Source organism: Doryrhamphus excisus, chromosome 16, assembly GCF_030265055.1.
Source record: "Doryrhamphus excisus isolate RoL2022-K1 chromosome 16, RoL_Dexc_1.0, whole genome shotgun sequence".
Taxonomy (NCBI): domain Eukaryota; kingdom Metazoa; phylum Chordata; class Actinopteri; order Syngnathiformes; family Syngnathidae; genus Doryrhamphus; species Doryrhamphus excisus.
Window position 1 is genome coordinate 16139157 of NC_080481.1, and position 27324 is coordinate 16166480.

Below are 27324 nucleotides of genomic sequence, written 5' to 3' on the forward strand. Positions count from 1 at the left end.
ATGAAATCATAGCATATACTTCTGTTATATTTGTTCTATATATTTATGTAGAAACTAGAATGAAAAAATTGTATAAATATGGATATTATGTACACTAAATTAAAACGTTTTAATTCTATTAAAATTTTTTAAAAATATATTTAAAAAAAAAAAAATTAAAATAATATTTAAAACATCAAAATCATGTATATATTTAATTCAGTTTTGCAGACTTTTAAAAATGTAATATTTTTAAAAGTTTATTTTTTATTTAATATTTAAAATGTTTTTTTTAATATTTAATATTTTCAATTTTTTTGAAAATATTTAATATTTTCAAATTTGTTTTTAAATATTTAATATTTTCAATTTTTTTCAAAAGTCTTTAAAACTGAATTTAAAATATACATGATTTAGAATCATGTAAATCCAGAAATATTAATACAATTTAAAAATGGTTTCAATTATTTAAAAAAAACGATGAAATCATCGCATATACTTCTGTTATATTTGTTCTATATATTTATGTAGAAACTAGAATGAAAAAAAATGTATAAATATGGATAGTATGTACACTAAATTAAAACGTTTTAATTCTATTAAAATTTTAAAAAAATATATTTTTTAAAATATTTTTTAAAATAATATTTAAAACATTAAAATCATGTATATATTTAATTCAGTTTTGCAGACTTTTCAAAATGTAATATTTTTAAAAGTTTAAACATTTTATTTTTTTATTTAATATTTAAAATATTTTTTAATATTTAATATTTTCAAAAAAAATTGAAAATATTTAATATTTTCAATATTTTTAAGAGTCTTTAAAACTGAATTTAAAATATACATGATTTAGAATCATGTAAATCCAGAAATATTAATAATTTAAAAATGGTTTCAATTATTTAAAAAAACATGAAATCATAGCATATACTTCTGTTATATTTGTTCTATATATTTATGTAGAAACTACAATGAAAAAAAATGTATAAATATGGATATTATGTACACTAAATTAAAACGTTTTAATTCTATCAATTTTTTTTTAATATTTTTTAAAATAATATTTAAAACATTAAAATCATGTATATATTTAATTCAGTTTTGCAGACTTTTAAAAATGTAATATTTTTAAGTTTAAAAATTTAATTTTTTTAAATTTAATATTTAAAATGTTTTTTTAAATATTTAATATTTAAAATGTTTTTGAAAATATTTAATATTTTCAAATTTTTTTGAAAATATTTAATATTTTCAAATTTGTTTTTAAATATTTAATATTTTCAATATTTTTAAAAGTCTTTAAAACTGAATTTAAAATTATATATGATTTAGAATCATGTAAATCCAGAAATATTAATAAAATTTAAAAATGGTTTCAATTATTAAAAAAAAAAAAACGATGAAATCATAGCATGTACTTCTAATAGGACACGTTCCTCATCTGTTGACCTTCTGAGCCAAGAACTTGCCTCATCCTTTCAAGCTCCCACATGTCCCAGAATGCCTTTCAAACACAATCTAAACATGCACTGCGTGTGTGTGTATGTGTGTGTGTGTATGTGTGTGTGTGTGTGGTACAGACAAGCCCCCGAGAAGGGAAAATCTGAGCAAGAACCGCAGATCCCAACCTGCAAAAGCCACCATGCACCTTCCAGCTGTATGGGATGTTGGAGTGGAATCCTAAGTGATGAGCTACACAACATCTGGAACAAGAACACACATGTGTGCGCACACACACACACACACACAAAAAGGGTCCAAAAGGGTTCAGGGATTGCATGCAAAAAATGCATACAAGATTAAGTGGAATTAGTGTATGGACCATACAATTCAATGGTAAAGTATGCCCCCCCCCAAAAAATTATAAGAGTAACTTTATGAATATATAATTTACCTGTGTACTGGCCGTACATCTGTTCGACCTCCAGCAGCAGCAGAAAAATGATGGAGGTCTGCAGGGTCAACCACCTGCTGCGTCCACACATTTTAGCACAGCTTCTTCTCAAAGATGGAGAGAAAAAAAACAAGTTAAAAAAAAGGAGGATATCCTGTCACAAACCCGGAAGAGGACGTGTGATCATCCCCAGCCTGACAGTTGGACGGCTTCTGGGGAGAAATAAATCACAGCCAGAGACAGGGACGTTTCTTTTGAACCTGTGTTGGTGATGTGCGCCGCAAGGTGGAGCCATTCGGTAACTTCCTTTGCTGGGTTTTTCAAAGCAAAGTCGCACTAGCGACAAGCTAGTTCATGATGAGGTCTACACGTCGTGTTCGACGCATAAAAGCTGAATTTTACAGGAACGGAAACGTTAAAATTGCTAACAGGAAGCTGAAAAGTGGAGAAAGTAGCCCAAAACCATCATCAATTTAAGCCACAAAAAACCCCCATACGCCTTTATTCTGAAAACCGTTGACGTCGTCTTCACGTGCGGCCGGAAGTCTCCTCCTCCTCCTCCTCCTCCAGGCAGGTAAGGGTGGGCGATACTGCTCTTTTTTGTGTCGATTCGATACCAGGTAAACATAAGGCCAGCTTTATCGACACTTATACCTACACCTACACCTAATATTTAATCATGTATTACACAAAGATTAAAATTAGTTGGTTATATATTTATTTCCCAAAAAATAATTTTAATTACTCATGTTAATATCGTTAGCATATAATATAAAATCATTCAAATTAAATATAAATAGGTTTGTTTTTAATATTGAATAACTTGCTTAAAAAAAACCCTTCATTTTAATTCGCAAATGTAAACACAAATATTACATTAAAAATATATTTAATATTTATTTTAGAAACTAGCAAAAATAATTAGGGTTATTAAAATTAAATACTAGTAAAAATATAAATTAGATATAACAACTATAAAAATATTTTAGCAAATACATTAAATTAAAATACATTTTATATTCTTTTAAAATTTACTATTTAGAAAATTCCAAACAAATATAAATATTTCAGCTAATACATTAAATAAAATTTTATATTATTTTAAAATTGATTAAAAATACTGTTTAGAAAATTCCAAACAAATATAAATATTTCAGCTAATACATTAAATTAAAATAAATTTTATATTCTTTTAAAATCTATTAAAATACTGTTTAGAAAATTCCAAACAAATATAAAAAATATTTCAGCAAATACATTAAAATATTTTAATACTCTTTTAAAATTGATTAAAACACTACTTAGAAAATGCCAAACAAATATAAAAAATATTTCAGCAAATACATTAAATTAAAATACATTTATATTATTTTAAAATTGATTAAAATACTGTTTAGAAAATTCCAAACAAATATAAAAAAATATTTCAGCAAATACATTAAATTAAAAACATTTTTATAGTCTTTTAAAATTTATTAAAATACTATTTAGAAAATTCCAAATAAATATAAATATTTCAGCAAATACATTAAATTAAAATAACATTTTATATTCTTTTAAAATTTATTAAAATACTACTAGAAAATTCCAATGAAATATATAATTTATTGAGATATTTTTATAAATTAAAAAATACCTTAAAACTATAGACAATGATAATTAAATACACAAATATTAAAACTAATGAAGTGCATATGTGTGTCACAAGATTTCCTATTCACAAAAAAGTGTGGTGGGCAGTAGACAATAATAAAAGTTAATGCTATGATTTTGAATTTTGATTTTTTGGGGGGGAGGTCCAAACAACCAAAGTCCCCCTGGGTCTAAACCATGGATATTGATATTTGGCCCGATGAACCCTCCCCCAACTAGAAATGTTTGATGTGGATTCCAAGCACATCAAAACCAAACACGAGAGTCCTCCTGTGTTCAGACACGCCTGAAGCGTGCAGACCTGCATTCCACAGGGAGACAAGTTCACCATCAAAGATGTCAAATCCACATACTACATGATTAAAACAGAGAATGTAATTAAAGAAAAAAAAAAACGACGCGACTAATTCCTAGCTTCTTTACTAAACACAGAGTGGCAGTTTGCATCGCGCGTGAGTGGCGGGTAGAAAAGCAGCACACTGCCAAGACATGCCCTTGTCATTACCCTGTCTGCACATGCTTCTGCTAATAAACACCGCGACGCTAGCAAGTCAATCTTATATCTTTATTGTCTTTGTTCTCTGGATTTTTACAAATATGATACTTCTGCAATTCCACTTCAAATGTGCAACACAATGGCGTTATGGACTTGTCACATGACCGCCTGCTGACAACAATGACGCTACGAGACAACTCATCTCTTCCCCGCAGGCTAGAAAGCACCTGAACAATCTCTTTGGATGAGGGCGGGGTCAGAACTGAGTCTCTCTCGAGGTTCTGGGGGACAGCACAGATAACAATGGCATGCAAGACTCAAATACAGACCCACTGGAATTGTTTTTTTTTTTTTTTCTTTCTGGAAAATAAAGTTTCTGGTCTTACTGATAGCGGACAACAGCCAAGCATATTTGAGATGATGCACCCCTAAAACTGCTGATTGGAGGCTTTGCCAGGGTTAAAACCAAATTCAACACCAAGAAATCCCGCCTGGAGGACTCGACACCTGTCAATCATCTTCATTCGTCTATATTTCATCACAAATGCGTGTGCTTTTCGGTTTAAAAAAAAAAAAAAAAAGCCCGGAAACACGCCTCCCATATGGCACACGTGACTTTGAAATGATGCATATGAAATTTTTTTTTTTTTTTTTTTAAGTCACACCATGTCTAAAAATATTAAGACGTTATTTTTTTTTAAATTCTTCTTCCTTCAAGACGACACGTACCACTCTGGAAATTCATTTCAGGAACACCAAACCCAAAGGAAAGGGAGAAAAAAAAAAAACAAAACACCGCAACCCAGCGACCTTTCCCATCAGGTGACCAAAAGCCTGGACACAAAGGAAATGCTGACTTATTGCATCGAGTTCACATTCTCATTGGAACCTTGGCTTTCATAGGATTTCCTTCGCACAAAATATGTCTTGGCTACGTGTTGGGCGACTTGGATCGTGGTTCTTTAAGAGTTGGGACACTATAGACAGATTCCAGCCTTTCAAGCGTGGCGCTGTGCTCTCATGAGGCGTTCAAGTGCGCTGCATATTTTCCGAGAGGAATCTGTGCTGGGCTTTCTGTTTACTGAAGCAATCATTGCTTTGTACGATTGGGTTAAATACGGTTTTTAACATTATTAGAGCCCTCTAGACAAGGACTAACACCCCTATAGTCACCTTTACACTCCTAATACCCGATATAATATACTTAATGAGCAAAATAAGACTTGTGCTGGTATGTGTGTTGCTGTAAAAGTGTTCTGGTGCTGGGGGGGGGGGGTGTCAGCTGTAGAGTTTTATTGTGCTTGTTGTGAGATAATTCAAACCTATGATAAAAGCCTGTTGTTCCGGCGGTTGCAACTGGTGCTTGTGTGTCTCACCTAACATTATAGTGACTACTGACACAGACGGACCAGAATATCACAACGTCTTATTAATATTGTTATTAATATTAATTAATATTGTTGGGGTTAAATATTGTTTCCTATGTGTCCAAACATGTCATGGATCATGTAACTGCTTTGAGGGTCATGTTACCTTCCAGAAGCAAAACTCGAATCGGAAATCCAGCACTTTCTCTGACCCGCCTCCATGTGGCGTGTGTCACGTGACCACGTGTCATCGCTACGGTTGCGTTTCCCGCTCGTCCGGGGAGAAATGTCGAGTGGAATGCTTTTGCCTTCTCGTAAAGCTGCGACGGGGGAAATCTTCCTAAAAATAAATATGATGGCGTGTTATCAAAATGAGAGCAACTTGAACGCAACACAAAGTCGGCGGGGGGAAAAGTAGTGGTTTTCACGTGGCGACGACGGCGTCCGCTTTCTTGTCTTATGTGCCATCCCAGAGGTGATCATGCTCTGTCCATTCAAAGTCTTTGACCTTTTAGCCTCGTCCTCTCCTCCTCGTCCTCTCCTCCTCCTCCATTCGCTACCTGCTCCTCGAGGGGGCGGTGCTCAGTCAGCGTAGTGCATGATGGACTCCACGTAATTTCCGGGGAAGAGGCCCGTGGTGCCGTTCATCACGCCCTCGAACCAGCCGTCGTCGTTCTTCTTGATCACGTAGATGATGGCGCCCTCCTGGAACGACAACTCATCCTCTTTGTCGCGGGTGTAGTCGTAGATGGCCACCACTGTGGGACGGACGGTGCGGAAACGGGGGTTAGTCGCTACCAAACTTTACACGGGGTGCGAATTCTCACCAACATACTGAAAAATTAACTACTAAAAGCTACACTGTCGACCCCCATACAGCAGGGGTCTCAAACACGCGGCCCCAGGACACTAGTTTGAGGCCCCCGCCTTGAATGTTAGTGCGGCCCGCGCAAGTTTGATATGGATGCTGTATCATGTACCCAGAAAAAATTATTACGTTTGATTCATGTTCATGTTAAAGGTTAAATAACTGTTAATAGTTATCCTCCCTATCCGTGTGGAAGTGGTAAGATTTTGGCTATTTAAGTTTAAAGGAAATAACTTGAAGGCTACCGTTTAGCCTTCATGTTCACAGCTACGAGGACGGTTTAAGACAGGGGTCTCAAACACGCGGCCCGCGGGCCAAATGTGGCCCGCAGGACGCTAGTTTGAGGCCCCCGCTTTGATATGAAAGTTTAATTTAAGTTTGATATGGATGCTGTATGGTATCATGTACCCAGAAAAAATTATTACGTTTGATTAATGTTCATGTTAAAGGTTAAATAACTGTTAATAGTTATCCTCCCTATCCGTGTGGAAGTGGTAAGTTTTTGGCTATTTAAGTTTCAAGGAAATAACTTGAAGGCTACCGTTTAGGTCGCTAGCTCTCTAGTTTGCGAGTTAGCATGTGTCTCAAGATGCTGCAGTTGCGCAATATGTTGTAAATAAAAAGAGTATAAATGTGACTATAGTCGTGTTTTGTCATGTCTACAGGGCTCTAATAATGCTTTGTTAATATTAATCTGAAAAAAATAATTTGTCTACCCACCAACTATATGTGGTTTCTTAAGTTTTTATTATTTGCCTGTTTTATTATTATTATTATTATTATTATTATTATATTTTTTTATTACTGATTGATTGATTTTCTTTATTCTTGATTTGTTTATTTATTTTTCATCTTATTTTGTGTAGAAAAATAAAAAGTAAGATATTTGAGAACAGTGGAATGTTTTATCAGAGCTTTTATTGTAGAAAATTAGAACCAAAGCGAAGTTTTTTAAAATTTTATTGTTTTTAATAAATGCGTTTTTTTTTTTTGGAAAACCTGATGCGGCCCAGTCTCACCCAGACCCGAGCTCCAGTGGCCCCCCAAGTAAATTGAGTTTGAGACCCCCCTGATTTAGAGGATATACAGCCTTCTCTGATTTTTGGATCAACATTTGCAATAAAAATGACTAATTTATAAATTGAATACAATAAATGTATTAAATTAATTATGTTACTTTTTAGTGTAATTGCCGCATGCGCACCAGGGCACGCACAAGAACGCGAGATGCCTTCAGGGACACGCCGAACATCGCAACAACTTTTATTATGCATGTTATGTGTGGTCGAAAGAAAAACATCGTCCAAGTCGGACGCACAATTTGCTGCATTTAAAGTGTGTTGGGAAATCCCAGAAAATTTGCTGCAAATGTGCCTTTTGAAAGTTACGTGATGCTTTTGAAGGCAACCCAAACCTTTAATTTAAATTTAATTTTTTTTTGTTTTTAATAAATGTGTTTTTTTTTTTTTTTGGAAAACCTGATGCGGCCCAGTCTCACCCAGATGCGAGCTCCAGTGCCCCCCCCCAAGTAAATTGAGTTTGAGACCCCTGCCCTACAGAGTAAATGCGGACCTTTCTCCATGTAGGTGCGTGGCGCCCAGGGCGGGTCCTCTTCTGCGTACGGGTCGCTGTACTCCACCACCGCCGACTCCTCATCGTCTTCATCGTCGTCGTAGTCCTCCGGTGGGGGAGGGGGAGGTGTCGGCTCCTCGAACACCGGCTCGTCCGGGGGCGGGGGCGGCACGTCTGATACTAGCGCGAGGCCAAAGGAAAAAACAAAAAATTAATTAACAGAAATCAAGTAGAACTGAGATGACAGATGACGGATTTGGCATTCCCATGCGAGTAAGAAGAGGACAACTCCATGCTGTTTTTCCGAGGAAGGACCAAGGAGAACATTCCTCACAGTGATGGACACGCAGGCATGCTTTAAAAACCGGAATCAAATATCACGTCCTCCGATTCATGTTGAAAGCAAAGGAAGACATGACACGGCGTGACATCGAAATCAGTGGTTCTCAACTTGTTTGGCCGCGGAACCCACCATTACCCCCCACCCCCCACCCGAAAGTCGCTCTCTTTATGTCACCGGTCTTCTCCAGCAGATATCTGCAGCTGTGTGTCCCCATGTTGGCCTTTCTCTCCCGCTAGAGCTTGACAAAGTTGCCCAGAAATATATAGCGTACACCTCGAAGTCTTCCCCACAAATCCACTCAAAATGGCGGCCAAATCCACCATTTGAGAACCACTGATCTAAAGGACGAGTTTCATTTCGAGTCTTAGTCAGATGCTGGTCGTTTGAGGTTAATTTGTAAGTTGTGGGACACGGACGTTACCGAGAAGATGACGGTGTTGACAATGGCAGCCATGCACAAGGAGCTAAAACCACTTACTGGTCTCCTGAACCCGGGCCACAAAGCCCATCAGGGGCAGCTGAGGGGTGATCTGCATGGAAGGGGGAGGGGGCGCAAGCGGTCCTGCCAAGTGCCAAAAAGCGTGTCGATGCAGACATGGGAGGGAAAGGGGTGTGGTTAGGCCGAAAGTCATTGGTAATGGTAATGGTTTAATATCATTTGAACATGCATCAGATTACAATTGAGTGCATCCCATAATCAGTTCCCAGTTCCACATGTCCAAAAGGAGTAGGAAGAAGCAAAGCTTATTAAATCCTACCCCTCCATCTGGTACTTTTATGATCAGTAACTGTTACATTTGTTCACTTCCTGCTTTTCCAATATAATTTAAGTATTTGTTTTACTTTATTTTATTAGTTTTATTTTTAATTAAATTTTTAATTATTTTTTTATTTTAAATTCATTATTATTATTATTATTATTATAAATAATTAATTTATTTATTATTTTATTTTACTGAAATACTATGCTAACGTAGTCCTAGCATATAAGTGTTTCAAATGTAGTTCTTCCTTGACATCATATTTCTCCTCTCTTGTAGAGAAGTATTTGTTCACTTCCTGCTTTCCCAATATAATTTAAGTATTTTTTAACTTTATTTTTTTATTTTTAATTTTTTAACATTTTTAATTCATTATTATTGTTATTATTATTATTATTATTAATTTATTATTTTATTTTACTGAAATGCTATGCTAACGCTAACGTAGTCCTAGCATATAAGTGTTTCAAATGTAGTTCTTCCCTGAGATCATATTTCTCCTCTCTTGTAGAGAAGTATTTGTTCACTTCCTGCTTTCCCAATATAATTGAAGTATTTTTAACTTTATTTTATTTGTTTTATTTTTTTATTTTTAATTTAATAAAAATTTTTAATTTTTAATTTTTTAATTTTATATTTTTATCATTGTTATTAATAGTATTATTATTTATTATTATTTATTTATTATTTTATTTGACTGAAATGCTATGCTAACGCTAACGTAGTCCTAGCATATAAGTGTTTCAAATGTAGTTCTTCCCTGAGATCATATTTATCCTCTCTTGTAGAGAAGTATTTGTTCACTTCCTGCTTTCCCAATATAATTGAAGTATTTTTAACTTTATTTTATTTGTTTTATTTTTTTATTTTTAATTTAATTAAATTTTTTAATTTTTAATTTTTTAATTTTATATTTTTATCATTGTTATTAATAGTATTATTATTTATTAGTATTTATTTATTATTTTATTTGACTGAAATGCTATGCTAACGCTAACGTAGTCCTAGCATATAAGTGTTTCAAATGTAGTTCTTCCCTGAGATCATATTTATCCTCTCTTGTAGAGAAGTATTTGTTCACTTCCTGCTTTCCCAATATAATTTAAGTATTTTTTACTTTATTTTATTTGTTTTATTTATTTAATTAATTAATTATTTTTTTCCCCTTTTTTATTTTTTCGTTTTTCATTTTATATTTTTTATTATTATTATTAATAGTAGTAGTATTATTTATTAGTATTTATTTATTATTTTGTTTTACTGAAATGCTATGCTAACGCTAACGTAGTCCTAGCATATAAGTGTTTTCAAATGTAGTTCTTCCCTGAGATCATATTTCTCCTCTCTTGTAGAGAAGCATTTGTTCACTTCCTGCTTTCCCAATATAATTTAAGTATTTATTTACTTTATTTTATTGGTTTTATTTTTTATTTTTAATTTAATTTTTTATTTTATATTTCTTATTATTAATAATAGTATTATTTCTTAGTATTTATTTATTATTTTATTTTACTGAAATGCTATGCTAACGCTAACATAGTCCTAGCATATAAGTGTTTCAAATGTAGTTCTTCCCTGAGATCATATTTCTCCTCTCTTGTAGAGAAGTATTGGATGACATTTTTAGTTAATTGGTTATTTTTAGCCTTATGCATTATTTTAGCTGTTTGAAGATGAACTATATCAGCAAGTTGAAGTATTTGTGATTTTAGAAATAAGGAGTTAGTATGTTCTCTGTAGGCGCCATTATGAATTATCCTTACTGACCTTTTTTGCAGTGCATTTAGCAAGTGAAGATTGCTTTTATAGTTATTAGCCCATATTTCCACACAATAAGTAAGATATGGTAGAACCAGAGAGCAATAAAGAGTGTGGAGTGATTTCTGATTGAGAACAAATATTGAAATATTTCTGGCCACCTTATGTTGTATATTTGTAATATGAGGTTTCCAGATCATATTTTCATCTATTGTGATCCCCAGAAATTTATTTTCGTTCACCCTTTCAATGTCCACACCGTCTATTTGTATTTGATGGTGCCCACACACGCACCAGGAGAACGCCATTTTGACCCAAAACTTCAAATTCATACTACTATACACACACACACACACACTAACTATATACAATGTATTTTATACCTTGATTCTGGGCAAAGTGTGGCCCCCCGTTGAGCTGGTTCTGGTTGGGGGCCACGTTAGGCTGCCCAGTTACAGATGAGGGCCGGCGGTAAGGCAGTGACCCCCCCACGTGGGCGTTCTGAGGCGGCTGCGCCGGGCGGTTCATGCTGAAAAACTGAGGCGCACCTGCAAGGAGACGCCGCCAGGAGGCAGCAAAGCTCATTTTAGTCTCATCCTTGTTGAAGTCAAATGATGATCACACACACAACAAAGTGAACAAGTGAACACAGGATGGTTCAATTCTGATGCTCATGCGCAACACATCACTATGACACGTGGGGGGGGCAGCAGATTGATGGAAATAATCGATATTGATACCAAGGATAGTGTCCGTATCGAATGAATATCAGCATCTTCTTGTCTGTGTCTGATTACAATCCCGTTCATTAAATTAAAGTACAAACATTTTTAGCACAATCATTGAAGAATGTTCAAGTAAAAAGTATCCGTATCAGCAGTCCTGCATTGGCTTGGTATCGCATCGACATGAGAATGTGCAGTATCGCCCACCCCGATGGCAAGACAGCTGGATGGAAAGTGCGATTCTCCAGGCATGCAACATCAACGCTCCACAGAGCTTCTACTACAAATGGCCGTCATTAGAAGAAATGAATTTTCTGATTACATTGAACTATACGCGTCTGCATATGGAGCACAAGCCCGTCGATGAGCAGATGGGTGGGCTTTTTTTCCACATTTACTTACCTTGTGCGGGGTTGCCGCAAGTGGCGGCTCCGGTGCCAGTGAGGGCTGTGGAAGTGGGGAGCTGGGGAGGGGGCGGGGGTACATGCGGGATCTCAACAGAAGGGTTAGAGGCCTGGTGGGGACCATCGAGAACAGCGGGCAGAGGGCCAGGGGTGGTGGTAGTGTTGGGCGTTTGCTTAGTTGTGTTGGATGGAGCTGGGGCTGACGGAGGTGTGGAAACAAGGTGAGAGAGAGAGGAAGAAGAGGAGAAAGAAAAGTGAGGGGGAGGGGGAAAGCGCTACGATACTCGGGGATCATTCGCGGGTCATCGACCATTTTCTATCAACAAGCTTGACGCGAAGCAATTTAGTGAGTCGCGGCAGACGTCAATCATATTACCTGGAAAGGCGGTGGGCGGGGCCGGGGTTGGCACGGCAATTGGCACTCCCACGCTTCCGCTGCCGCTGTTCTCCCGGCTGCTGCTGCGACTGCTGCTGGGGTGGCTGCCTCCGCTGCTGCCGCTGCTGGTGGTGGGTCAGTAAACATGTCAGCGCTTCAAACATTGTTAGCACGCCGCCACATAAGCAAAGGTTTGGGTTGCCTTCAAAAGCATCACGTAACTTTAAAAAAGGCACATTTGCAGCAAATTTTCCAGCACACTTTAAATGCAGCAAATTGTGCGTCCGACTTGGACGATGTTTTTCTTTCGACCACACATAACATGCATAATAAAAGTTGTTGCGATGTTCAGCGTGTCCCTGAAGGCATCTCGCGTTCTTATGCGTGCCCTGGTGCGCATAAGAACATTTACACTAAAAAGTAACATAATTAATTTAATACATTTATTGTATTCAATTTATAAATTAGTCATTTTTATTGCAAATGTTGATCCAAAAATCAGAGAAGGCTGTATATCCTCTAACTCAGGGGTCTCAAAGTCAATTTACTTGGGGGCCACTGGAGCTCGGGTCTGGGTGAGACTGGGCCGCATCAGGTTTTCAAAAAAAAACCAAAAAAAAAACACATTTATTAAAAACAAAAATTTTTTAAAAACTTTGCTTTGGTTCCTGATATAACATTCCACTGTTCTCAAATATCTTACTTTTTATTTTTCTACACAAAATAAGATGAAAAATAAACAAACAAATCAAGAATAAAGAAAATCAATCAGTAATAAATAAATAAATATAATAATAATAATAATAAAACGGCAAATAATACAAACTTAAGAAACCACATATAGTTGGTGGATAGACAAATTATATTTTTCATATTAAAATGAACAAAGCATTATTAGAGCCCTGTAGACGTGACAAAACACGACTATAGTCACATTTATACTCTTTTTATTTACAACATATTGCGCAACTGCAGGGTCTTGAGACACATGCTAACTCGCAAACTAGAGAGCTAGCGACCTAAACGGTAGCCTAACGGTAGTTTATTTCCTTTCAACTTAAATAGCCAAAAACTTACCACTTCCACACGGATAGGGAGGATAACTATTAACAGTTATTTAACCTTTAACATGAATATTAATCAAACGTAATAATTTTTTCTGGGTACATGATACCATACAGCATCCATATCAAACTTGCGCGGGGGGGGGGGGGGGGGGGGGCGCACTAACATTAAACTTTCATATCAAGTTGGGGGCCTCAAACTAGTGTCCTGTGGGCCACATTTGGCCCTCAGGCTGCATGACTGAGACCCCTGATTTACAACATATTGCGCAACTGCAGGGTCTTGAGACACATGCTAACTCGCAAACTAGAGAGCTAGCGACCTAAACGGTAGCCTTCAAGTTATTTCCTTTCAACTTAAATAGCCAAAAACTTACCACTTCCACACGGATAGGGAGGATAACTATTAACAGTTATTTAACCTTTAACATGAACATTAAATCAATGTAATAATTTTTTCTGGGTACATGATACCATACAGCATCCATATCAAACTTGCGCGGGCCGCACTAACATTAAACTTTCATATCAAGGCGGGGGCCTCAAACTAGTGTCCTGCGTGCCACATTTGGCCCGCGGGCCTCGTGTTTGAGACCCCTGCTCTAAATAATGTACTACACGCACCCAAATCACAGCTTTTACAGTCCGGGGGCTTAGATTCTTTTTTTTTTTTTTTTTTGGGTCGTGTATGTCACGCTACGCAAGAAACGTGGAAGCATAGTCCACGTTTCACAAGGTGTGCCTGGTGAATCCTATTGAAAGGTGAAAATACGTTCAGAGTAAGAAATACGCCTCCTTTTTTTAGTTACTGGAGCGGTTTTCGTCACCGACCGCGTCGGAGAAACACAGACGTGTGCCGCCATCTTGTCAGTTTGCACGGGCTGTTATATTGTTGACATAGTACAGAGACACCTGGCAACGCCAGCACACAAGGACAAAGACGTGATGGGCAAGGAAGCAGAGTTGAAGTGAGATGACGAGGATGGATGCTGTGCAGCGGAGAGAAGCTACCTGATTGGCCGAATACTTTACTGGAATCAAACTGTTATCCCACAAGTACCATTATCCAAAATAAGAGATTGGTCTTGGGGCAGGACGGTGGAGACGGCGTCTCTTTAATTAATGTCAGACCAACATTACGAGTGTCTTTACATTGCCCTGACCTCTACAGGGTTTTTTTACCCGGTGGGGAATAAAGAGTAGACAGGGGTCAAAGGTCATCAGCGGTGGGTCAAGTTTAAGTGCAAAATAGGGAGGAAGGGGAGAGGAGGGAAGGCAACACAGGCTGCGTTCAAGACGTACACTCCGGAGCAAAATCCTCATACCGGACTGTAAGTAAGGCATCGAGATACAAGAAGAAGAAAAGGGAGCAAGAGAAACAAATACAGTATTCAGTTAATTGAAAACCGCATTTAAACCTGAATCGGTTTCTTACTATCCCTGCTAAAATCGGTCTTTAACGTCCCGTTATGAGATTCACACTGTCGCTAAAGGCTAATGGCGAAGGCGAAAAGGCTTTCTCGGCTTTTATATTTAAGTCTATCGAGTGAGCAACCACAAGTCTAAGAACATTTTTAGAGACCAAATAAATACATATGATATATATAATAATACAATATGATGCCGTCTGCGGGGCTGCACGGTGTACGAGTGGTTAGCACGGACCGAACACAGCAAGGAGACCTGGGTTCGATTTCCCGCTGGGGCATCCCTGTATGGAGTTTGCATGTTCTTCCTGTGCGTGCGTGGGTTTTCGCCTTCCAAAAACATGCTAGGTTAATTAGCGACTCCAAATTGTCCATAGGTATGAATGAGAGTGTGAATGGTTGTTTGCCTATGCCTATGTATGCATGCAAGGACTTTTCTCATTTGAGGGCCGATTTTCTCTGCTCCGCTTTTTTTTGGGGGGGGATTTTCTTGTGAATCCGACTTCCGATTTTGTTCAGGAGTGTAAGTGAGGCATGCTGGGGGGGGTTGGGAGGGGGTACCTGTACGTGCGGTTCCTCTGATTAACCGACGCAGTGCGTGCTGGGCTCTGCAGGGGATGCGCCGAGTTGCGCGTCGGGCTCGAGACGTAGTCGTTAGGGACAACAGGAGGACGCACCGGTTCAAGCGTCCTATAGGGGGAGTGCCGCCTGTGAGAGGGTCAGGAAGTTGAGGGGGTGGGGGCATCCACAGAGAATTGTAGGAGAGGGGAAGGGGGAAGAGTAGGAAACAAACAAGTGCAAACTTAAAACTTAAAAATGGGGAATGACAGGTGGAACGTTGGGGGAGGGGGGGGGGGGCTTGGTGGGGGCGAATCCACAGGTGGCAACGGCCGGGTGCATGGAGCACTCTCGTGCCAGGGTCACATTCACGCTAAAGCTAACCAATGTAATGCTAACAGTGCCGTTGAGCTAAAAAACGCAAGCTATTCCTATCTATTATCCAAATATAACAGCATTTTCCTTGGAAAAGCATCTGAAAATTCCTTAAATTCCTGAGATTTCTACATGCAATCCGGCAGATGGTGCCTTCTCATCAAGCGAGAGCTTTTCTCGCACGGGCGAGCTCATCGGAAAGCTCGAGCACTCGCCAGGGAAAAGCTGGTCTGGCATACCGCACTACATTGCCAGCTCGCAGTTATTTGACTAACAATAGAAATACTCGTTCTCTCGTGTCCTGAACAATATTAGTCCAAAAACAACAACAAAAAAAGGCACAGATTTTATCCTCGATATCTTTAACAGGTTTGATTGATTGATTGATTGACACGTGATCTGGACTTAAGAGTCAAGTGATAGCATGAGCAAGGCCACCTATCTCTGAGGCTGAGCATGGTTGCCATGGCAAAATGTTGCTATGGGATATATGGGGCAGCCAGGAGTGGGCAAGCTGGGTCACGGTCACACACACACACACATACGGTAAAAGCAGAAAAAATGTAACTAAAAATAAGATGTCAGTCTTTAGCCAAAGACTGTGGCAGAGGATCCATCATGGAGGTTTAGCCGTGATTATTACATGCTGCTTGCAGAGAGACAAAAGACACAAAAACCACAGCTTGGAAAAGTCACTACGGAGACGGGACATAGTCGCGCACGAATCCGAGGTACGATTTGTAATGTCAGGAAAAAAAAACACACACACACACACACACACACAGAAAGACAAAAACGTTGCTTCAGGAAAGTCCCCCGAGTAAACAGTATTTTCCCGCAGGGATTACGGACAATCAACGAGCACAACAAAAACAGAGAAAACCTGCTGATTTTTACATTTAAAACTGGTACTGGTAAAAACAAATAATTCTCATTCACTCATCAACAACACAAGCGACTTGACATCTGTGTCAACCTTGTGGCCCGCAAACACGCAGCTTACATACCCAAGGGTCCCCTTCCCGCTGACGGGTGGGCTGGGGGGCTTCTGTGTCGGGGGGTTCGTGCGAGGGAGTCCGCCTCCTCCTGCTTTCATGCTCTGAGCGCTGGCCTGGGCGGACGGACAAGTGTGGTGAAATTTCACAGCAGGAGAACAAACATTAAAAAAAGGATCCCTGACATGTTTCTTCAACTTAGCTTAAATATGTAATATTGTATATTATTTGTGATTATGTTCTACGTTGTTCAAAATTTTCTAAGTGAATGGTAAATTCAGAAAAATTCCATTTATAGTCATTTCAGGAAGTGACGTACTGGGGGAATCTCCAGGTAGATCGTCAACTGGGTTCAAAATTGTAGCTATGCCAAACCGTTGTGTTGCTGCTGGATGTTCACAGCTACGAGGAAGGTTTAAGACAGGGGTCTCAAACACGCCTTGATATGAAAGTTTAATGTTAGTGCGGCCCGCGCAAGTTTGATATGGATGCTGTATGGTATCATGTACCCAGAAAAAATTATTACGTTTGATTAATGTTCATGTTAAAGTTTAAATAACTGTTAATAGTTATCCTCCCTATCCGTGTGGAAGTGGTAAGTTTTTGGCTATTTAAGTTGAAAGGAAATAACTTGAAGGCTACCGTTTAGGTCGCTAGCTCTCTAGTTTGTGAGTTAGCATGTGTCTCAGGACCCTGCAGTTGCGCAATATGTTGTAAATAAAAAGAGTATAAATGTGACTATAGTCGTGTTTTGTCATGTCTACAGGGCTCTAATAATGCTTTGTTCATTTTAATATGACAAAAATAATGTCTACCCGGCAACTATATGTGGTTTCTTAAGTTTTTATTATTTGCCGTTTTATTATTATTATTATTATATTTATTTATTTATTACTGATTGATTGATTTTCTTTATTCTTGATTTGTTTATTTTTCATCTTATTTTGTGTAGAAAAATAAAAAGTTAAATATTTGAGAACAGTGGGATGCTTTATCAGAGCTTTTCTTATAGAAAATTGGAACCAAAGCAAAGTTTAAAAAAATATATATTTTTTTAATAAATGTGTTTTTTTTGGAAAACCTGATGCGGCCCAGTCTCACCCAGACCCTAGCTCCAGTGGCCCCCAAGTAAATTGAGTTTGAGACCCCTGATTTAGAGGATATACAGCCTTCTCAGATTTTTGGATCAACATTTGCAATAAAAATGACTAATTTATAAATTGAATACAATACATATATTTAATTAATTGCGTTACTTTTTAGTGTAATTGCCGCATGCGCACCAGGGCACGCACAAGAACACGAGATGCCTTCAGGGACACGCCGAACATTGCAACAACTTTTATTATGTGTGGTCGAAAGAAAAACATGAGTGGATATTATCACTCACAATTTGCTGCATTTAAAGTGCAGGGCTCGACAATAACGTTGTACCGATGGCCCGGGGCAAGTTAAAACAAAATTCGGGCAAGTAAATCCAATCATTAATATTCCCGTCGGGCAAGTGCACTTTAGCATGCCGTACTGCCAAGAGTTTTTTTTTAAAGCGGTTCTTGTTGGGTGTTGGTAAAACACGGACTGCGTAATTCCGGTGGTAATTTGCAAACCAATCCTTGCAAATCTTGAAATGGACCAATCAGAATCGTTTATTTAGACCGCGGTCCGTAATCCACAATCCGCGTTTTACCCACACCCGTTCTTGTTCGCGATCAACCAATCAGCGATCGTTTTACTAGGAAAACATCTATCATGGCGTCCCTGCCAACATCGTCTAATTCTTCAACAACTTCTGAAGGAAAACACCAAAAAGTGATGAAACAGTGCCTCCTAAACAAGTATTTTATTAGCGGCAGCAAATCAAATGATGGCAAAGGTGAGTGAATCACGTTGCTGTGACAATTTGAAGTGGTCACAATGAAACACCGCCCATTAGATCCAATACCAAGTGCTGATTTTGCACAAGCTACAAAATCTAGCGCTTCCATTTCTCTGTGTATTTTTCTCACCTTTGCTTCACAAATTATTGTTTGATCATTGAGCATTTTTTCTGGATTAAAAACACTTTACTAGTACATAAATGTGTCAAATGTTTCATTGTGGTGAACAACTTATAAATATCACTGCTTACTACGACTACGATGTGTAAGGTAGCATGGCTTGCCATGTTAACATACATCTCCACAAATTTTCAGACATTCCTCCAAATACAATGCATCAGTACTATTATCTGATGAATTATCAGCATATATTGATATATGATATCATTATGGCACTTTTCATTTTACATGGGGCAAGTTCGGGCAAGTAGTTCTCACCTTAAGGATTCCCCATGGGCAAGTAATTTTTGTTTTTAACGTAGAGCCCTGAAGTGTGCTGGGAAATCCTGGAAAATTTGCTGCAAATGTGCCTTTTGAAAGTTACGTGATGCTTTTGAAGGCAACCCAAACCTTTGCTTATATGGCGGCGTGCTAACAATGTTTGAAGTGCTATTTATTTTTCATCTTATTTTGTGTAGAAAAATAAAAAGTAAGATATTTGAGAACAGTGGAATGTTTTATCAGCGCTTTTATTGTAGAAAATTGGAACCAAAGCAAAGTTTTTAAAAAAATTTTGTTTTTGATAAATACGTTTTTTTTTTTTTTTTTTTTTGGAAAACCTGATGCGGCCCAGTCTCACACAGACCCGAGTTCCAGTGGCCCCCCAAGTAAATTGACTTTGAGACCCCTGCTTTAAGACAACAATTGACGAAGCTAGTACAGAGAATGAGAGACAGATGGACGCCCACCTTGAGCGAACACCTTCACAAGACGCATTTGCCTTGTAAGTACGGTATAAAAACATTTTGAAAAAGGATGCAGGGAGGTAAATAGGAAAAAAAAAAAGACGAACCAATCTTAATTTACCATTCACTTACACAAATGTACAACATAATTCCAAACAGTATATAATATATCATATCAGGGACACTGACCACTAATCAAAGGATTAGTTGGACATTTTAAACCCTTCCAAAATGTCAACTTGACTTAAATTTGTCTGGAGCCTTTCGCCAATAACTTCATTTTACAAAATGTCAAACTCTTCCTTTAAAAAAAAAAAAAAAATCAAATCAATACTTTCACAGCAAGCCACAAGAAACAACAAATAAAAATCCAGAAATCAAACCCTCTTCCTTTTGCGAGGGGCGAGCTATGAAAATCTTACCTTAAACCTTTGCAACCACTACAGTTGATTACAAATAATAAACAAAAGGCAAGCAGATAAAAAGAGAGAGAGAGAGAAAGAGAGAGAAGAAATCAGCATATTAGTGTGCAATAGAAGAGAAGAAAACAATGGAATTCATTTCAGGCGTCTAATCCAGGGGTGGGCAAACTACGGCCCGGGGGCCACATCCGGCCCGCCAAGTGTTTGAATACGGCCCGCCCAATCTTTCCAAAGTATTTCATTTAAACTCAACATACAACCTGGCATCATGGCCTGAGCCAACCTTTTCGATGGTTTTATCAATTTCGTTTTTTGACATGGTCTGTTGTTTACAAAGTGCTCCTGAAAAAAGGGACACAAGCACATAATAATAATAATAATTATTATTATTATTATTTTTATTATTATTAGATTATTATATTATTATAATTATTATTAGAACTATTATGATTATTATAATAATTATTAGAACTATTATGATTATTATAATTATTATAGTAATGCTAATTGTTATATTAATTATATATAATATTATTGTTATATTTGCATATTTTACATAATAATAATATAATATTTATTATTTTAATTTTATTGTAATTACTATAATATTTTATTATTTTTAAAATATTTAAATATAAATATAAAATAATAAATAATAATAGCAGATTGCATGACAATTTTACAGATACAATAATACCAGGTGGACTGTTACTGTTATATAGTCTGCCCCCCCCCGGTATATTTTGTCATATCAATGCGGCCCGCGAGTCAAAAGGTTTGCCCACCCCTGGTCTAATCACACGTATGGTATTTGCAGGTCATCAAAAACAAGCTTGCATAATCATCATCTTAATAGAAGCATTGAATATGGAAGATGAAACAAAAGGCATCAGGAACAAGAAGCTTAATTCCGCTCAATTTGACATTGAAAAGTCAATCATCAGACTTTGACGGGTCATTCAGCCAAACAAATCCGACACATGTGTATCAGTACAGTAAGAGCTCACGGTACATCCTGTTCATATAGTAGAACCTCCGGTTTCAAACCCGGTTTTCGTACTATTCGGTTATCGTACAATATTGTGCGTAATAAAATGTTGCATTTGGAATATTATGGTACTAATAGAGATGAGGTTTTCCCAAAAATATACTCCTAAATCATGCCGTTTTTGTGGTTGAATATGGCTTATTAGTCGTAAAATTAATTCAAACAACCATTCACACTCACATTCATACATATGGACAGTTTGGAGTCGCTAATTAACCTAGCATGTTTTTGGAATGTGGGAGGAAACCGGAGTACCCGGAGAAAACCCACGCATGCACGGGGAGAACATGCAATTGGTGGAATTGAACTCGGGTCTCCTAGCTGTGAAGCCTGCGTGCTAACCACTCGTACCCCGTGCAGCCTCATATTAATATTATTCATTCATTCATTCATTTTCATTCATTCAAACTCCACACAGAGATGGCCGAGGGTGGAATTGAACTCGGGTCTCAAGCAAAAGAGTTGTGTAATGTCATGAATAATGAATTATAGGAGTGTATCAGTGACTATAGGGGTGCTACTTCATGTCTGGAGAGCTCTAATAATGTTAAAAAAAACATTTAGAAGGTTCATTCATTCATTCATTTTCTAGGGCTTATCCTCACAAGGGTCGCGGGGGTGCTGGAGCCTATCCCAGCTGTCTTTGAGCGAGAGGCGGGGTACACCCTGGACTGGTGGCCAGCCAATCACAGGGCACATATAGACAAACAACCATTCACACTCACATTCATACCTATGGACAATTTGGAGTCGCTAATTAACCTAGCATGTTTTTGGAATGTGGGAGGAAACCGGAGTACCGGGAGAAAACCCACGCATGCACGGGGAGAACATGCAAACTCCACACAGAGATGGCCGAGGGTGGAATTGAACTCGGGTCTCAAGCAAAAAGAGTTGTGTAATGTCATAAATAATGAATTATAGGAGTGTATATGTGACTATAGGGGTGCTACTTCATGTCTAGAGAGCTCTAATAATGTTAAAAAACACATTTAGAAGGTTCATTTATTCATTAATTTTCTATATATTCTATATTCAAACGGTATAACCTTGCATAGTGTGTTCATTTTAGGTGTTAGCATGCTAACAAAATGTTAACTTTGTAACACTTCTTTAGGTATAACCTTGCTAACAGTTAGCATGCAAGCATTGTTAATATACCAAAGTTAGCACATTTGCATTTAAGCTAATTTTATGTATAAATTGATTAAGGACTGTCACGCTGGAGGGGCTGCACAGTGGGTAAGTGGTTAGCACGCAGGCCACACAGCTAGGAGACCCGAGTTTGATTCCACCCTGTGTGGAGTTTACCACACAGTTTGCCAAAAACATGCTAGGTTAATTAGCGTCTCCAAATTGTCCATAGGTATGAATGTGAGTGTGAATGGTTGTTTGTCTATATGTGCCCTGTGATTGGTTGGCGACCAGTCCAGAGTGGACCCCGCCTCTCGCCCGAAGACAGCTGGGATAGGCTCCAGCACCCGCCGCGACGCTCGTGAGGAAAAGCGGTAGAAAATGAATAAATGAATGAATGTAAGGATGACTATAGGGGTGTTATTTCATGTCTAGAGGACTCTAATATTTAGAAGATCGGAAACTGGTTGTTTGTGCTCCAAGTACAAATATGACACTTATAAATAAAGAATACTGTGTAGCGGAAATTCACTGCAATATATGAAGGATTACTGTATTTTGATTTACTTCCTATGGGAAAAATATTACAGTACTTTGGTATGGAACACTGTAATAATAAAAATAGGTTGTAACATAGGATGTACGTCACAAGCGCGACTTTTACCTTGACTCCGTGTCCCATGTCATCCAGCAGGCTGTAATCGATGGGCTTGCGGATGTAGCGCACGGGCCTCTCCGGATTGGCGGGGGCGATGATCTTGTGCGTGCGTGACGTGTTCTTATTAGTGGTCAGGATGCCGATCTCCCGTCTGGCCACCTTCTCCTTGTGAATATCCACCGTCTGAGAACAGAGACGGATGTTCTTAAGGTTCTCACACACCTCCACGTGGCTGGAGGTGCGTGTCGGCAACGCCCACCTGAGAGATGTGGTTGATGGAAGACTCCATGCGGCGGAGCTGCGAAGCCTGGATGTCCAGCATCTGCAGGACATTGTTGGCCAGCGTGTTGATCAGGTATGCCACGCTGGCCAGGGACTGGGTGGTGTAGTTCTTGGTCTCCTCCAGCGCTCGCTGCTTGTCTGGAGACTGTGGAGCAGACGGACATTTTGTTTTTTTAATACATACAACATAGAAATCAATAATATTACAGTAAATATTTTATTACAATTGTGTAACTCATTCATTCATTTTCTACCGCTTATCCTCACGAGGGTCGCGGGGGTGCTGGAGCCTATCCCAGCTGTCTTCGGGCGAGAGGCGGGGTACACCCTGGACTGGTGGCCAGCCAATCACAGGGCACATATAGACAAACAACCATTCACACTCACATTCATACCTATGGACAATTTGGAGCGCTAATTAACCTAGCATGTTTTTTTTGGAATGTGGGAGGAAATCGGAGTACCCATAGAAAACCCACGCATGCACGGGGAGAACATGCAAACTCCACACAGAGATGGCCGAGGGTGGAATTGAACTCGGGTCTCCTAGCTGTGAGGTCTGCGCGCTAACCACTCGACCGCCGTGCCGCCCCAATTGTGTAACTATCACAGTTTTTTTATGTTTAATGCAAGCTGTGATTGGTACTACTTTTTTTGACGGTCATTGAACGCATCATCTACAGTTCTCCGATGCAGAGAGGGATACAGTAAACCTCGGATATATCGGACTCGGATATATCGGAAATTCGCTCACAACGGACAGATAAAAAAGAACCGATTTTTCTGTAATGCATTTCCAATAAAAATTCATTGCATATATCGGATTTTTTATAACGGATTTCGCCTATTTCGGACAAAATCTCCAGTCCCGTTCCAATGCATTTCCATTAAATTTCCCTCGCATATATCGGATGGCCGCATCGTGGCGCTCCGATTCGCCGAATCGTGACAGGCCGCTATACGACGTCATTTGCAGCGTTTGCAGCGTTGCCTGCGCCTGCGACCAATATTTGGTTCAGCTTGTGGCTATGGAGTTACCATGCCACCAAACTACGGTGGGGGCCGAGGGTCAAAAGAATAATTGCCATTGAAGGAAACTTCCATTAGCGGAATATATGCATAAAATACAAAAACAATGATAAAATTAATTAACATTGAAATATTAAAGTTATTATTAAAGTATTAAAGCTACATTTTCTTTTATGGGAAAAAAAATTATTTTGAAAATTTGGGAAAATTAGGTTGCTTTTCGAGAATTAAGTCAAAAATATTATAGGAACAATATTATATTATTATATATTAAAATTATATATTAAAATGTTTGGAAAATGAAAAAAATGAAAAACTAACAATAAAAGTTAGTAAAACTACATTTTCTTTTATGGGAAAAAATTTATTTTGAAATTTTGGGAAAATTAGGTTGCTTTTCCAGAATTAAGTCAAAAATATTATAGGAACAATATTATATTATTATATATTAAAATTATATATTAAAATGTTTGGAAAATGAAAAAAATGAAAAACTAACAATAAAAGTTAGTAAAACTACATTTTCTTTTATGGGAAAAAATTTATTTTGAAATTTTGGGAAAATTAGGTTGCTTTTCGAGAATTAAGTCAAAAATATTATAGGAACAATATTATATTATTATATATTAAAATTATATATTAAAATGTTTGGACAATGAAAAAAAATTTGAAAAACTAACAATAAAAGTTAGTAAAACTACATTTTCTTTTATGGGAAAAAAACTATTTTGAAATTTTGGGAAAATTAGGTTGCTTTTCGAGAATTAAGTCAAAAATATTATAGGAACAATATTATATTATTATATTATAATATTATATATTAAAATTATATTTTAAAAAGTTTGGAAAATGAAAAAAAAATGAAAAACTAAAAATAAAAGTTAGTAAAACTACATTTTCTTTTATGGGAAAAAAAATATTTTGAAATTTTGGGAAAATTAGGTTGCCTTTTGAGAATTAAGTCAAAAATATTATAGGAACAATATTATATTAAATTATTATATATTAAAATTATATATTATAATGTTTGGAAAATGAAAACAAATTGAAAAACTAACAATAAAAGTTAGTAAAACTACATTTTCTTTTATGGGAAAAAAATTTATTTTGAAATTTTGGGAAAATTAGGTTGCTTTTCGAGAATTAAGTCAAAAATATTATAGGAACAATATTATATTAAATTATTATATATTAAAATTATATATTATAATGTTTGGAAAATGAAAAAAAATTGAAAAACTAACAATAAAAGTTAGTAAAACTACATTTTCTTTTATGGGAAAAAAAACTATTTTGAAATTTTGGGGAAAATTAGGTTGCTTTTTGAGAATTAAGTCAAAAATATTATAGGAACAATATTATATTATTATATATTAAAATTATATATTAAAATGTTTGGAAAATTAAAAAAAATTGAAAAACTAACAATAAAGTTAGAAAACTACATTTTCTTTAATGGGAAAAAATATTTTGAAATTTTGGGAAAATTAGGTTGCTTTTCGAGAATTAAGTCAAAAATATTATAGGAACAATATTATATTATATTATTATATATTAAAATTATATATTAAAATTTTGGGAAAATGAAAAAAAAAAGAAAAACTAACAATAAAAGTTCATACTAATAAAAAAACGCTAAAAAAAATAAAAAAAATAATAAAAAAAGCCCAAACGCTTGCTTGATCTTTTCAGTTCAAGTCCAGACATGAAAGCGGAGCCTCACAGTTCTTCTGCCTTTTAATGGAAATGTATAACTATTTATGCAATTTAACTCATAATTATGAAAGATAGACTGTTTGTCACATATGCCTGCTGCCAATGGTGTTTTTATATTTTTTTTCTTGTAAAAAAAAAAGCAATCTTGAGTCCTTTGTTAATTACTCTTATTCTAAAACTGTATAAATCATCAAATCTAATTGGAGAATTCCGGATTGGCAACAAAATACACACAAAAAAAAACAGAATAAAAAAAATCAGTGGAAGCACTGGGAAACCTGTCTGACAAGCTTTTCCAGGATTTCAGAATTCCCACATGCAACACTTGAGATTTCACCTGCCGCACAAGATAACCCGACATTCCGATACACAAAAACGCAACACTGGCAGGCCTTCACGTTGCAATAACTTCACTGTCATTAAATTAAAAAAAATATTGTTATGGATTTTAAATGAACATTTAAGGTTATAAAAAATAGACAAAACAATGCACGGCGAATCGCAGTGCGCTTGGACACAAGACCATAAATCAGCCATGACAGTTATTAGCCCCTGCCGATTCATGTTGCTTATCATCTCTCACCGTAATACCATGCATAACTAGTATTAGTGGCAAGGTAAATTTGATTACCGTAATCACGTCAGTTTTAGTAGTGCGAAACGTAGTTGATATTAGGTAGCTGCAAGCTACCTTGGCTAGCCCACGGCGTGTGTAAAAGACACACACGCCACGCGAATGAGACAACAAGAGCAGTTAACACACCCACATTCTCCGGGACGTGGAGAATGTCATTTTTTTATAATAACGGACGGTTAGCTTGCTAACAAGTGATCCCATCATGTTAGCTTGATAACAAGGCATCCATATCTAGAAAACTAGCAACAGCTAGCAAAGCAGCACTTCGCCCCTCCGTTTGCGAAATTGACCAGAAATTGGTCACATTTTATGACAGTTAAACTCGCCTGGACATAGTTGTTCTCGCAATACTCGGCGACTCGTTCCAAATTGGTAAAACTATCCAGCAGAGCGCTTCGTCCCGCTGGAATTTCCTCCTCCAGAAGCATTTGTAGCTCCGCCATTTTCACATCTTTTTAGCTGGGCAAGCGTGGACTCTATGGCGACTCTGGCGGTTGCGTGCGGTACTGCAAGCTGTCGCCCGGCTTGCTGAGGGTGTGTTGGGGACGTGACGTAGCGATGACGTCATAATGCCCTGAAAACATGAAAGAGTTGCCAAAGCGCTGACGAATTTAGGTTAATAGGTGGTTTTGACTGTTATATTGAAATAGTGCTTTAATGGCATTATTTCCTAGAAATAAATATATATAATTTCATTGCCATTTTTCACATTTAAATTTATTACAAAACAATCAGGTACATTTTTATTTTAAGTAGTGTTTTAATGGCATTATTTCCTAGAAATAAATACATTTAATTTCATTGCCATTTTTCACATTTAAATTAATTACAAAGTAATCAGGTACATTTTTATTTTAAGTAGTGTTTTAATGGCATTATTTCCTAGAAAGAAATATGCATAATTTTGTTGGCATTTTTCACATTTTAATTTTAATTAATTAAAAATTAAAAAACATTTGTCAACTGTAGTAGTTAAATTTAATTTTTAATTAATTACA

At 36.9% G+C, this 27324-nt stretch overlaps 2 protein-coding genes across 16 annotated transcripts in view; both read right to left on the reverse strand.

Moving 5' to 3' along the window:
* Positions 1–2693, reverse strand: part of LOC131104485 (collagen alpha-1(XVIII) chain-like) — a 36658-nt gene extending 33965 nt beyond the window's left edge. The window contains exons 1-2 of one of the 2 annotated variants that reach the window (XM_058051716.1): positions 1877–1899; positions 1611–1685 (exon numbers count right to left, since the gene is read on the reverse strand). In XM_058051716.1, coding sequence (XP_057907699.1) covers positions 1611–1626 — 16 coding nt within the window. In that variant the 5' untranslated portion in view covers positions 1627–1685; positions 1877–1899. Of the gene's footprint in view, positions 1–1610; positions 1686–1876 lie in introns of both variants that reach the window. The other variant, XM_058051715.1, reaches the window with a different exon arrangement.
* A 1387-nt stretch (positions 2694–4080) lies between these two features.
* LOC131104858 (abl interactor 2-like) lies at positions 4081–26835 on the reverse strand. 14 transcript variants are annotated; one of them, XM_058052448.1, is made up of 12 exons: positions 26653–26835; positions 22922–23089; positions 22669–22845; positions 19823–19840; positions 16631–16734; positions 15252–15398; positions 12200–12324; positions 11822–12022; positions 11078–11242; positions 8654–8737; positions 7833–8012; positions 4081–6150 (listed from the first exon to the last, which is right to left on the reverse strand). In XM_058052448.1, exons 1-12 carry the CDS (start codon positions 26767–26769, stop codon positions 5975–5977), a joined length of 1662 nt encoding a protein of 553 aa, XP_057908431.1. In that variant the 5' UTR covers positions 26770–26835; the 3' UTR covers positions 4081–5974. The 14 variants fall into 14 exon arrangements, with proteins under 14 accessions (XP_057908431.1, XP_057908434.1, XP_057908432.1 ...); XM_058052451.1 differs by lacking the exon at positions 15252–15398; XM_058052449.1 differs by lacking the exon at positions 19823–19840 and having other exon boundaries at positions 26653–26834.
* Positions 26836–27324: the final 489 nt, after the last annotated feature.

Bases quoted from the DNA above. Each gene is read 5' to 3' on its own strand.
- LOC131104858 (XM_058052448.1), bottom strand. From the start codon at position 26,769: ATGGCGGAGCTACAAATGCTTCTGGAGGAGGAAATTCCAGCGGGACGA. The intron at 8,013-8,653 runs GTAAGTGGTTTT...GCCTCGCGCTAG, and splicing joins GGCCCGGGTTCAGGAGACCA to TATCAGACGTGCCGCCCCCG. The intron at 6,151-7,832 runs GTCCGCATTTAC...TCCGTCCCACAG, and splicing joins ACGCACCTACATGGAGAAAG to TGGTGGCCATCTACGACTAC.